The sequence below is a fragment of the Gossypium hirsutum genome, chromosome D12, assembly GCF_007990345.1.
Source record: "Gossypium hirsutum isolate 1008001.06 chromosome D12, Gossypium_hirsutum_v2.1, whole genome shotgun sequence".
In the NCBI taxonomy this organism is placed as follows: domain Eukaryota; kingdom Viridiplantae; phylum Streptophyta; class Magnoliopsida; order Malvales; family Malvaceae; genus Gossypium; species Gossypium hirsutum.
In genome coordinates, this window is record NC_053448.1 from 54796396 (window position 1) to 54810002 (window position 13607).

A 13607-nucleotide genomic window follows, 5' to 3' on the forward strand; every position below is an offset into this window, starting at 1 on the left:
TCCCACAGCAGGACGAGCTAGGTCAGACTGGCAAAAAAATCGGCACAGAACTTGACAGAGAAAAAGAGTAAGCCCGTGAATACTTCACACAACTACACATATTAAACTGACAAAGAGGATAGAAGCTCCAGAAAACAAACTTGGATTTCCTTAAAGACCACATAGATTAAGCTTTTCATGGTTGCTCCTCTCTTCAGTAATACCTATCATCAATTCATTAATTCAAGAAAAAATAAAAATACAACTATGGCAGCAGTGGGAAGTGTATTCTTTTTGTTTGCTTGTTTTTTCTTCACTGAACCAAGATGTTTACAGACCAGAATGTACTCACAAAAGCATAAACTACTTTCTTAATTAATCTAAGGAAATGCATAAACTACTTTCTTAATTAATCTAAGGGAATGCAAAGATATCACTGTTTCACAAGCACATTTTTTTACCAAGGTGTGCTAGGGAAAGAAATAAGTTAGTTAAATTAGAAACAGATATCCATGCCATAGAATTTTAGGCTATAGAAAGTTATGATACCTTATGGAACTTTAGGCTATATAAAGTTGCGATCTTATGCATAATCAATACGAGATAGCGTATGATAAAGCCTAACCCAATGAGAATTATGGCCAAAGTAGTTATCCACTTGCCAACTACAGATGTACATAACCATGATAACTCAAGGAATTTCAGGCTATCAGAGATTCAAACATCATTAATTATACTAAAACACAATTTGCAGAGAAGTTATGGGAGACTAGGTTAAAGTACTTGAGAAGTGAATAAATATACTCCCAACAAGACGTCCGAAGAGCACAAAATATCGATCTTCACTATAAATATTCCATGATACATCTTTAGCATCTAATTACGAAAATACATATTAGATTGCATTATCAAGAAGAATAAGAAAACGATAAGCATATGATTGAAATCACTTTTGTCAATCACTTTCCTTTAACCAAAAGAAAAGCTGATATTATCTCATTGTTTTCCATTAAAGTTCTCAACAATAGTTAGCACAATGCACTGCAAAGAATTTGCAACACTAACAAAACAAAAAAAACCCTACAGATTCTCCTACTTTTCACTACAAAAAGAAGGTAAAAGATATAAAAAAGCTAATAAGGCTCAAAGTCTTACATCTCCATGGCTGATAAAAATTATGCTTTCAGAAACCCTGTAACCATAATTCAAAAACGTCAGGAAAAGCCTTTGCCAAGCTTCTGGATTGCACAAAACAATTTCCTTCGAGAACCAACTGCATTTATTCCCATATCCTTCAAATCCTCTAATGTCAACAATGGCAAAATTTCATCGTCCACTTCATGGATTTTGAAAACCGGGGCATACCTTCCTAACCCCAAACTATTCAACCATATTCTAACCGCATCTTCCTCACACCGTCTCATTTCGGTATCTGATGGCCCAGATAACTCCACGCCATCAGAAACCCGAGTCCGAATTGGCCTCCTGTGATTACTCCCATGATAAAGAACTTCCCTTTCATTGCCATCCACCAGCAAATTATCCAAAGAATGTATCGGACTGTGGTCTTTCATGGGACTTTCCGAGTTCTCCAACTCGAAATCATCGTTATCTTCGCCGCCACTGTATTTTTCCTCGGTTTCCACATTATTGCTGTTAGTGTTGTTGTTGTTGCCGTTGATATTGACGTTTCCGCCGCCGGAATCGTCGAATTTAGGAACCCAATTGGATCGAACCCGTTTCGTAGCGGGGCCCCGTTTCTTGAGATCCTTGACTCTCCAACTACCAATCGCAACGGCGTCCAAATTGGTGTTATTGTTAGCTTCTCTTTCGTTATCGAGGGTTTCGTGGTTGGCGTTGAAGTCGGTGCTGAGGTTGGTTAGGGCTCGAGTCTTGGACGATTTAGCAGTCGCAGTGGCGACTGAGGGAGTTAAGGAGAGATGGGGTTGGTGTTTCCACTGCTTGGAAGCGGCGGCGGAGGAAGAGGAGGACGAGCGTCGGAAATGAGAATCGTAAGGTTGGTCGCCGCCGATGTCGCCTAAGCGAACGCTGGGACGTCTCTGGCGTTTGGATCCAACGGTCTCGGATGAAGCAACCGCGAGGGGCGCCGCGACGCTGTTTAGAGGGGCATCCGATGGCTGTATATCCACCATGTTTATTCTCTCCACCGAATTGGTAACGGGAGGAGAGAGAAAGTGAAATAAATGAAGTGAAAAGAGAGAGTGGGAAATTGTGACCCTGGATTTCTGACACGTTTCACTCTTTTCCTACTCAAAGGGAAACAAAGTTGAATGATGCTTGAATCACTATTACATCTTACTTATCTTCACTTCTTGTTTGTAATTTCAAAATGTTTCAGTTTTTGCTATAAAATCACATCCAAATTCAAAAAACATCTTATATATGTACGTTTGACTAAAAATTATCAATTATGATTAATTTATACGGAAAAAAAAGAGTAATATGGCTAGAAATCAACCCACTTTGCCCACATGAGATTTCAACAAATTTCATGGAAAAAGAAAGGTCATTTGATGCAAAGCAACAATGACTTGAGAATGTTCTTTGCAATTTCAAACCCTTTAATGGCTAGAAATAGAAATGAAATTTCCTTTGCTTACATTCTCACTAAGAAGTTTCCGAGTTCCAAATGAATGTTCACACTTTTGCTTCTTTTGATTTTCATGGAACACCATGAATGATATAGGACCCAACCGTAAGTCTTGGGAATTATGTAGCCAGCTTCCAAAATCCAATAAGATCTCATAAATACAGGTTAGACTCTCTTAGCACTGAAAAGTACAAACGAATGCGGACACCAAGTTTCGTAAACTTGACCTCCTAATCTATGCTTTGCTTTTTGAATAAAGTGAACTTAAAAGGTAGTGCAGCCTGAATATTCACTCCCTAAAAGAATCTTTTAAATCAGTATGCTTGGTGTAGATGCTTGAAGTGTAGACGGTATTGACCCCCGATTTTTTCATCCTTTAATTTCTCTGTGAACTATGTCAAGCAATAATTTCACAGATTTTGCCAATTACCTCCAGGTGAGGTCGGTCAAGCGAGGTTTAGCTTGGATTCAATCAGCAGGAACTGTGCAAAGCTGACCGTGTCCAGGATTGTGCTCCAATGGATACATTGTTGTGCCTTTCACAAATTTTTGATAGTCAACAGCAGCCTTTCTGAGACTAGAGATCGACATATGTTTCCTTTTAACTTGCTTCTTCAATATCGAGCACGAACTAAGCAGATCTTCAGATCCAGCTCCAACCCTCCTGCAGAATTTATTAAAGAGTTTTACACTGGAACTTGCTTCTTTAACTTGCATTTATTACATTTTCAGGAACACAACCTTAAGCTGGAATACTTAGTTACCAACTTGTCATTATATCAGAATTTATCTAATCACACTGTGCTAAGCACTCTCTTAACATTAAACGCCATAAAAGACTCTTGAGAAACAATATGCAAATGCAGACAGGAGTTAACATTTTTACACTCTGTTAGTGTGTTTTGTGTAGCTTCTATGCAGTTTCTCTAATCTCAAAAAACACTGATGAGTCAAATAGGTGCTTTTAGAGATGAACATCTAGCTTTTGCAAAAGCTGAAAAATGAGATTTCAGAAGCTTGCATGATAAAAACTGAATTCAGTAGCAAATGACCCATAACAGGAGCAATGATATCTTTGTTCTATAGTAGCTTAAGGTTAGTAGTATATTCTCAAACATTTGTTTAGCGGTTAGATCCATTATCATCACAAGCAAGTCCCCAAAACCATGAGCAAATCATGTGTCGTACAACATAGCCTCTGAATTATCACCCATTATTAATTACTGTAAACGGAAGCAAAGGAAATAGTACCTCAACAATTTCTCTGATGCAATTCTAGCAGCTCTAATAGCACTTTGACTTGGCACCCACTTCACAGCTCGGTTTGGATCCGACCGCATAGGAGAATGGATTTTGATTAGCTTAAAAAGATCAGATAAAAGTTCGTCAAAGATATTGATATCTCAAGACTAATTGTGAAAGGATTGTAGGTACATCAGAAAAAAAGTAAACGAGATTTTGCGTCTCTTCCTACTAATAGTCATACAAAACAGAACTTCTCTGATTATTAACTCAAAAGACCAAATCCACATAAAGATTTCAATGTGAGAGAGGGAGAGAGAGCATACACCCAAACACTCCATCATCTGGTAATAAGCCCTTCCATGCAAAGGTGTGTGGCCTTTCCGAGATTCTGAGAAATATCTAGTCCTGGGAGAGCATCAAATTTTTTTTCAGTCACATAAACATAATTAAATTGTTAAGTTGTGAAGAAAAATAGTTAAAAGGAAGAGTACCATTCTTTATAACCCGGATCCACAGTGAAACCATACATATCCACCGAATCACATATAGAGAGAGCAAATTCAAGAGCCTTAAGCCCTGTCCCTTTTGCAGCTGAACCAAAGGATGCACCTAGCATGAGATATACAGGATTTCTTATTGGAATGTCCTGCATAAAAAGAAAAAGGGAAGCCCTTTTAAGTTTATTTCAGAAGAAGGGGGAAACCATGGCAACAAAGATAAAAGACATCCCCCAAAATTCCATCTGTCAGTTTTAAGCCATTAATACTTTCAACAACAGTCATGCACATGTTTCAAATATAATGGATGTGGTTAAGCAGTCCATATTTCATAACAAACTTCACAAGTTTTAGCAGGAACAACAAGATATTCTTTTGTATCATTTTGGAAACAAAAATGATAGGCAACATGCCCATAGCCCTAAGAAACAACTATTTCTGAGCCATTAATGAAGTTAAATCACAGGTCGATAGACATATATTAAGAGAAATATCATAATCAAAGAAAGAAACTAGATGGAATATACTAACCAGAATCATCTGGTTCATAATGTCATGAATTGTAGTTTTGACTATCAAGACCTCCTGCCTTGTTTCTATAAAATTCAAAAACATAGCATACTTTCAGAATTATGGAAGCATAAAAAGTAAAGGACAGCAATGATGTCAATACCATCTAACTCTACAACTTTATCAAGAGCTTTGGCAGATCCTCTGTTAAGAAGCCGAAATGAACTTTTCTTGCCCACATATTCTGTATAGTTCTGCATTTGAACATTTCAACATATGAAAAAATTGTGAGCGAAATTAATTAGGAAAAAGTGAAAGCTTTATGACTGCAGCTCAACCTCAATAGGGGCACCATTCTCTCTAATGACAACATCATAGCTATCTATCTCTTTCCCAAACCTCGTTTTGAGAAGATCCCCAGAGTTGCCTATAACAGCACACCGGCCAAACTGCCTTGGAACATAAGGGGGTGTTTCAGGGAGGACAAGTGAAAGCTTTTCCATGCACAAAGTTCTATTCTTACAGTTGTTCCTATAATACAGAAAGAAACTCCATAAAACTTTGCGCAGCTACATTGTATCTAAGTGACACGGCCTAATAATCCAGCATATGAAGTATATCCTTTTTAGACAAGATATCAAAATAATCAGTATTTTCACAAAATTCCTTTCTTAACCTTATTTATGTTATAAATGCATACAGTAAATAAAAGCAACTATTTCAAATGCTACATTCACAAAAACCAATACTCACAGAAGCACTCCTTTATTAATCCTCCGCCATGCGTACTCCTCCCAACCATTTGGTAAAGCATCAATGAACTCCCTAGTGAGTATTGTAGTACTATTCCTCACCTGATCAACAAACTCGCTAAATAAGAATCAACAGTAAAAGAACCATAAAAAAAAGCAACACATTATACCAACAAAACTCCAAACCGAATGCAGAAACAAATAGGGAAATCACCTGTTCCCATGTGGCAACTGCTTCACAAAGATTAAACTCAAATGATAAGCCTTCAACTTCTCCAGTTTTAGGATCCTTCTGTTTACATAAATGAATTTTTCAATCAAGAATTCTACTCAAAAAAATCGCCATCGAGTAAAATGTAAATTAATAGAATTGTTAAAACAGAAACCTACCCATTTGGAGTCAGTGTCGCTAGGATAGGTTAGTGTTACTTGGCAATAATCTTTACCACTTATGGCTTGTAAACCTAATCCATTTTCAGTCTGTATGAATTGCAATAAACCAAAATATACCATTAAAAAGAACATAAAAGCACAACACAAAATCAAATTCGATTTTATTTATAAAAAGAGAGAGAGAGAGAGAGAAAGAAGAAAACATCAATTCCACAAGAATTCCAACACATCAACACATTTCTTAAAAAAATGAATGTACCCAAATTAATATTACTGACCACACACTTCTTAAAACCGCTTTGCAGAGACTGCAGTGCTTGCCAATCTTCATCTGTCAGCTGATAATTCCCATCTACAAAATATAAAAACAGAAATACAAATAAGTGAGTATATGTGTGTGTGTGTGTGTGTGTGTGTGTGTGTGTGTGTGTGTGTGTGTGTGTGTGTGTGTGTGTCAGATACGTACAATGAGTGGAGAGTCCAGTGATGTAGATGATAATGGCTGAGAAACCAGAGACTAGAGTCAGCAGAAAACCCAACTGCAAAATCTTCATTTAAAGGGGCTTTTGAGAGATAAATAATGGGAAATAATTGTTGGGTTTACAATGTTCATTCAATGGAAAACAAGGATTCTGTAATGAATCTGAAGAAGCAAATCCCAGATCGATTTTCCCCAGCAAACAGCGTGTGAAAAGTGATCATAATAATTGAATTAAAATAAAATGAGTCGTCGAATCTAATCTAAACGCTGCGTAATGGAGGCCCAAATGGAATAAGGCGGTATTTGGTTGTTGGGCCACTGCTCAAAATTCCGTCATAAAGTGAGCAGAGTGGGTTTTTGCAAAAAGCCTAATTCATGGTAAATGGGCTTACAGTAAAGCCCTGGACCTAGAATCAACTTATTTGGGTCCTAAGGTTTTTTTTAACAATCTCATTCTAAACATATCTGTTATTTTTTACACAATGTTTAAAATTATTCATAGCCCTACTCCAACTCAACCCAACCCATTAAAAGGAAGATAATACGCTTTAGCACACTTAAACCCACGTCCTCCTACATTGACAACAATACCCATGCCAATTGAATTAAGACTCAATCGACCCTTTGACACTAAGTTTAATAAATGAGAAAATAATATATTTAATGCACATATTATATGTGTATCTAAAATTTTGATATAAAAATGAATTAATACAAAAAATATTAAACATATTTTTCCGATTAAATTTTAAATCAATTGGTATGATTGATGTTACAATAATTAAGAAATATGAATTTAAATACATATAAATGTATATTTTCATGGGTAGATATTACTTCAATAATTCATGATTTTTTTAAAACTTTTTATCTTATATTTGACTTTTCACTTTCCATATGCAAAAAGTTGGTATTAGATGCAATACCATAGGTCAAATTATTGTCAAGTGTTCAAATACATGAATTATTGAAAAACAAGTTATATAATGATGCAATAAAAGTTGATATCTAGAGATTAAAAAAAAAAATCTCAATTTGTTTGTCTCTCATACATTTGTTCTATATTCTAACATCAACCACATAAAAGTTCATAAATTATTAATATTATATCAATCAAAAAACGAATGAAACAGTGCACAAGCAAAAGTCGATTTCACTGTTTTATTGAGCAAACAAGTGTAGTCTCTTTCATGGAGGCATGGGCACCAACCCTAGGAAGCAACTTCTTCTATGTCGCCTTCGCATTAAATCTTTATATAAACACCGGCCACCCCTCCGGAAATAAAACGTGGCATTACCGTCGTTATTTTAGAATTTTAGTTCTCTCTAGTGTTTACCATATCCGCAACTACGAAGTGAATCTCGTTTTCACGGTATACGTTGGACCACCATCCTTTGCTGTTCCCCGTCAAATATTTGACTGCATGGTCGACGTCTTCACCCATTTCATGATGTGCTTTGCATGTGAAATCTCTCGGAAGGGGTGGCCCATTAATGTCTAACATTGAATGTTGCATGCAAAAACACTGTACCTTGATGGATGAATCTCTCAATCATCATTCGTTTTCGATTTGGATTTCATTGCTGAGCCATAACAGGCCCATCATGTAAGTAAAGGTTGATCTTCCCTTTGTGGGGTAATTGTCTGTTTTTATGCTTATTTCTGTCTAAAAACATCGTGGCTGTGTTGCCAGCTTGCTGAGAAAATGCTTTTTGTTTTCTAAATGGTTACAATGTAACAAAACCTTCATGATATATAATATTATAATTCATATGCATATGGTTTTACAGAGATATTTCTTCTGCTTTGAATTCAGACACGTCCGACAGTGGCTCAGATTGTTGAACATACACATGAACAGTGATAGCAACAAGGCGGGGCGGATTTCCTTGACTCCGACCCAATGCTCGATCACTATGCTTCAATCCTAAAACCGAGTTTAACCTGAAAAAAACTTAATCCACCCCTTACTCGAATTTCATTGCTTCAAAGTTGATGTGAATTTATTTTCTAAATGGATAAATGGTGCAAATAAATAAAATGGAGCTGATCTTGCAATCATATATATACATATATGTATATATTTTATGATAGAATAAACCCAAGACCTTTGAAGTAGAACAACATGTTTGAGTACTATAATATTACTCGTTTTACTCTTCCAAAACCAAGATCTATACGTTGATTAGTGGTGAAGGAACAACATTTTTGAGTTTACATGAAGTAGAACAGAGGCGGCCTGATGAGTGGGAAAGGAGAATTCCGAACTTCAACTTAAGTCCTGTTATAAGCCTATAAAATTTTATTTACATTGATGCATAATTGGAACTAGTTTAAAAGACAATGAACTTATTACTTTATGAAGATCATTTGCTTATTATCTATTACTTTTCCAATGCACTGATGAAATTACTCAACAAGTAATTTGCAAAGATGAGCGTAAAATTTTTTGGAGATTATTTGACATTGATAGCATCTTATTTTGAGCGTATTCAAGAACGTGGATATTTTTACAGTATTAAGCTATTTATGAAAACTTAAATCACATTGAAAGTCTTGTTCACATCATTGCTTAGCTTGACTCCAGCAGGAATTATATTCATAATGAGTTGCTAAAATCTTCATTTGGTCAAAACATTCCAACTAAGAAAATTACAACAGCCGATGAAATATTCCGTAAGTTGCAACTGATTGTGTTAGAATTGTGTGACCCAAATTCTAAGAGATTGCTTGCAAGTCAAGTTAAACAAAAATATATTTTCTTTCTAGAAGATTTAGTATTTATTAGTATAATATATTTAGCATTTATTAGTATAGTTTATTTGACTTACTAATTTAGCCTATAAATAGGCTCCTTTACAATATTAGAATTAAGAGACACCCATTAGATTAGAACTCATAACACATTCAGAGAATTTTGTGTTTACGTTTGAGGGTTCTTTATTTTTCGGGTTTTCGGGGTTTAGTTTTTATCTCCATCTTTTGTACTCTTCATTCTTTTGCCATTATAGTAAAATTATCTTTGCCCGTGGTTTTTTATCCTCTTTTGAGGGGTTTTTCCACGTTAAATTTGTGTGTTCATCTTCTCAATTTCTTCTACTATTTTTACTTGTTCGTTGCTTATTCGGGATGATCCTAACAAGTGGTATCAGAGCTAGTTTAACTTTCATAGACCAGTCCGGTCAGAGATGGCAGCAACAAGGTTTGAAATTGAGAAGTTCGATGGTGAGACAAATTTCAATCTGTGGCAAGTTCGAATGATGGCAATTCTAGTTCAAAATGGCTTGAAAAAGGTTGTTACAGGGAAAAAGCCTGAGAATCTAAATCAAACAGAATGGGAAGAGCTTGATGAAAAGGCCTTGTCTGCAATCCAGTTGTGCCTCGCGAATACAGTATTGCAGGAGGTATTGATGGAGAAGACCTCATTCGCCTTGTGGAAAAGGTTAGAAACTCTTTATGCAACTAAGTCTCTGGCTAACCGTTTAGTGTTGAAACAACGTCTATTTACGTTTCGCATGAACGAAGGTGAGCTTCTTAAAGATCACATCAGTCAATTCATTACTCTTTTAAATGATTTAAAGAACGTTGAGGTTCATATTGACGATGAAGATCAAGCTATGCTATTATTGTGCTCTTTACCCTCTTCATACAAGTCTTTCAAGGAGACCCTGATTTATGGCAGAGACAAACTCTCGTTCGAAGATGTGAAGGGTCATTTGTTGAGTAGAGACAAACTCGACAATGAGTTTGATTTGAATAGCAAAGCAGATAGACAAGCTTCCGTTTTGGTAGCATTAAAGAAACGAGACAAAAGGTGTCGCTATTGCAAAAAGTTAGGTCACGTCAAAGCAGATTGTTATAAACTGCGAAATAAAAGAGCTGCTGAGAGTAACGAGGAAGATGTAGCTGGTGCTAATTTGGTCGATGAAGGCGGTGATGATTTCTTGTTAGTGTCAACGAGCGATAACTCCAAGCTTACGTCTGAGTGGATCCTAGATTCAGGATGTTCTTTCCACATGTGTCCCAATAGAGAATGGTTCTCCACATACAGTTCAGTTGAAGGTGGAGTTGTGCACATGGGAAACGATTCATCTAGTAAAATAATCGGTATTGGTACTGTTAAAATTAGGATACACGATGGGACGATTAGGACACTCTCAGATGTCAGGTATGTACCTGATTTACGAAAGAATCTCATCTCCTTGAGTATTTTAGACTTGAAAGGATGCAGAATCAACATCGAGTCGAGCGACATTAAAGTATCTCGTGGACCTCTCGTTTTGTTAAAAGGTAAAAGAACTAGCAGTCTTTATATTCTGGAAGGTTCTACAGTGACCGGTGAAATCGGACGTCCCTCGTCCGTTACGGAGTCAAAGTCAACTCATTTGAAGCGGAGACAACTTGGTCATAGGAGGGAAAAAGGTATGACCGTTTCGTTGAAGAGAGGTTCTCTTTTAGATGCAGGTTTTGAAAAGTTAGGGCACTGTATTCGTGAAAATCAGACCCGGGTTAGTTTTGATTTGGCAGTGCACAAGTCGAAGGCTAGAAGTCTTCCACTTTCTAAGCATAGATTCGACTCAGTTAATTCCCTGCATAGTTCAAGATAGGCCCGTGGCGGGTTTTGGCAAAGATGGCATTGAAAAAATTCGTGTCAAGGTGGAAATTGTTAGAATTGTGTGACCCAAATTCTAAGAGATTGCTTGCAAGTCAAGTTAAACAAAAATATATTTTCTTTCTAGAAGATTTAGTATTTATTAGTATAATATATTTAGCATTTATTAGTATAGTTTATTTGACTTACTAATTTAGCCTATAAATAGGCTCTTTTACAATCTTAAAATTAAGAGACACCCATTAGATTAGAACTCATAACACATTCAGAGAATTTTGTGTTTACGTTTGAGGGTTCTTTGTTTTTCGGGTTTTCGGGGTTTAATTTTTATCTCCATCTTTTGTACTCTTCATTCTTTTGCCATTATAGTAAAATTATCTTTGCCCGTGGTTTTTTTATCCTCTTTTGAGGGGTTTTTCCACGTTAAATTTGTGTGTTCATCTTCTCAATTTCTTCTACTATTTTTACTTGTTCGTTGCTTATTCGGGACGATCCTAACAGATTGTATATTTTGTAAGTGGCATTAATAGAATTCTTCCTTGGTTGCCAAACGAAAACATCAACCATCAAGGGGAGGCAAGGCAAGGCAAGGCAATGCTAGCCCATAGGTATTTCACATAATGAACTCTTGGATTGGAGTTTTGGAGAACAGTGGAATAGAAAGCTTTCGAAGTATGGTTATCTGATTTGGAGTAGTCTAGAGAATGGCCTTGCAATAACTAAAGGAACTCCACTCATTGATCAGATTCCCAGTCAAAAACTCTACTATTAGAATCGATCTTCCGCTGCCCTTATTTACCAAAAAAAAAGATTGAAATCTCTATCTTCTTCAATTTCTTAACAACAAGAGCATGAATGCCAAAAAGTTCCTCCAAATCACGATTATAGGCAGTTACAAGTAGGGCTAGAAGGCAATAATTATTTTGACATTGTGGTTGTATTTGGTGTTGGCTAAGGGGACTCATGCCAAAAACTAATATCTTCAATGTTGTAGCGTTAGATCCACTTAGTAAGTAGTGTTTGATTCTAGAGATGTAGTCTAATTAGTTTGAGCCGTCCTTGCACTGCAAATTTATTCCAATTTGGTTATAAGTAACTTTATCTTATTTCACACACCTTCTCTAAAAAAATCTCTCATGAGTTTATCTAATTGAGTTTCCACCCTTTCTGACATCTTAAATAACATGTAAAATAGTGATAAGCTCACAATCCCCGACTTAATCATAGTCAGTAGACCCCTTAATGAAGACATCTTAGCCTTCGAACATTGAACATTTACAACACATATATTAACCATTTTTGCATCAAACCCAGACATGGCCCATAAACGACGAGTTTCCTCTTCCACTTCACACACACACACAAAAGAAAGATATCTGCATCCCGTTTTCAAATTTAATACCCTTAATGAACTTCATCTACACCGCTTTAATCTTTATGAATTACAACACTCAACGCCTCAGCAATCAAATCAAAATGCAAAGGCCCACTCAACATTATCGTAGGCCTTCTCAAAGTCAGTCTTGAATGTTGAACCTTTCAACCTCTTTTTCGTAGCATGTAATGTATGGTTCCATTTGCGATCAATGAGCAATGAAGAAGCTGCCTACCAAAAGTCTCCTTGATGACTTTGCCCATTACAAACTTTTGCAATAATTTTATACAGAGACAACCAGTTGTATTCATTAAGGGAAATGGGCATCTTGACCTTCAAGATTAGCATCATAAAAGAGTGGTGGACTCACTTGCATATAAATCCCCTATGAAAGCCATAATTTCTCAATTAAGGAACTCCCGATATGTTTGGCCAAACTTCATATTGAACCCGCCCGAGAACTCCTGCTCAAGATATTTGATGTTGCAATCTATTAGGGTTAATAATAAGTCAGTAATAATAGTCAGTTAAGAGGGTTAGTAATCAGTTAGTCAGTTAGTCATTATTGTTAGTTCTGGACTTCTGGTATCTCTCCACTGTATTAAATACTAGTTGGTTTTCTAATGAATGATAAGAGAGGTTTATTTTCTGATATGATATTAACATGGTATTAGTGCTAGAAAATTTTCGTGGGGTTATTTGATAAGTTTTCTTTCTCTTTTCTTTTCTCATGGCAGATGAAACAGTGCCCAATGGTGGTACACCACATCATTCCTCTAATGTTGACGGAGCAGATAATACACAAGGCTCTCATAGCATGGCTTCACAACCAGTTCATTGTTTTACCAAACACGATACGATTAAACTTGGGGAACATAATTTCTTGTTGTGGAAACATCAAATCTTGTTGATTCTTGAAGGTTATGATCTTGATGGGTTTGTTCTTGGTACAACGCCAGTTCCACCCACTCATATATCCGATTCTAATGGACAATATGTTGATAATCCATCTTTTCGGCTTCACAAGAATCAGGACAAATTTTTAGCCTCCTGGCTGATTTCCACGGTGACAACTGAAGTTCTGGAGCATCTTCCGACGGCGAAGACTAGTTCTGATATTTGGAGTAGCATCGAGAGAAGATTTGGGGTGA

The 13607-nt window shown here is 36.3% G+C and overlaps 2 protein-coding genes across 2 annotated transcripts; both read right to left on the bottom strand.

Moving 5' to 3' along the window:
- Positions 1-919: 919 nt before the first annotated feature.
- Positions 920-2132, bottom strand: LOC107944556 (kinase and exchange factor for Rac B). The gene has a single exon (XM_016878372.2). It carries the CDS (start codon positions 2130-2132, stop codon positions 1194-1196), a length of 939 nt encoding a protein of 312 aa, XP_016733861.1. The 3' UTR covers positions 920-1193.
- On the bottom strand, positions 920-6696 carry LOC107944557 (sialyltransferase-like protein 2). Its single transcript, XM_041107219.1, has 12 exons — positions 6454-6696; positions 6266-6339; positions 5985-6074; positions 5809-5886; positions 5596-5696; positions 5181-5373; positions 5006-5096; positions 4864-4928; positions 4327-4481; positions 4159-4240; positions 3842-3951; positions 920-3254 (listed from the first exon to the last, which is right to left on the bottom strand). The coding sequence occupies exons 1-12, from the start codon at positions 6539-6541 to the stop codon at positions 3059-3061; spliced, it is 1323 nt and encodes a 440-aa protein (XP_040963153.1). The 5' UTR covers positions 6542-6696; the 3' UTR covers positions 920-3058.
- Positions 6697-13607: the final 6911 nt, after the last annotated feature.

Bases quoted from the DNA above. Each gene is read 5' to 3' on its own strand.
- LOC107944556 (XM_016878372.2), bottom strand. From the start codon at position 2,132: ATGGTGGATATACAGCCATCGGATGCCCCTCTAAACAGCGTCGCGGCG.
- LOC107944557 (XM_041107219.1), bottom strand. From the start codon at position 6,541: ATGAAGATTTTGCAGTTGGGTTTTCTGCTGACTCTAGTCTCTGGTTTC. The intron at 4,241-4,326 runs GTACTCTTCCTT...ATGCTCTCCCAG, and splicing joins GATCCGGGTTATAAAGAATG to GACTAGATATTTCTCAGAAT. The intron at 3,952-4,158 runs GTATGCTCTCTC...GATCTTTTTAAG, and splicing joins AGATGATGGAGTGTTTGGGT to CTAATCAAAATCCATTCTCC.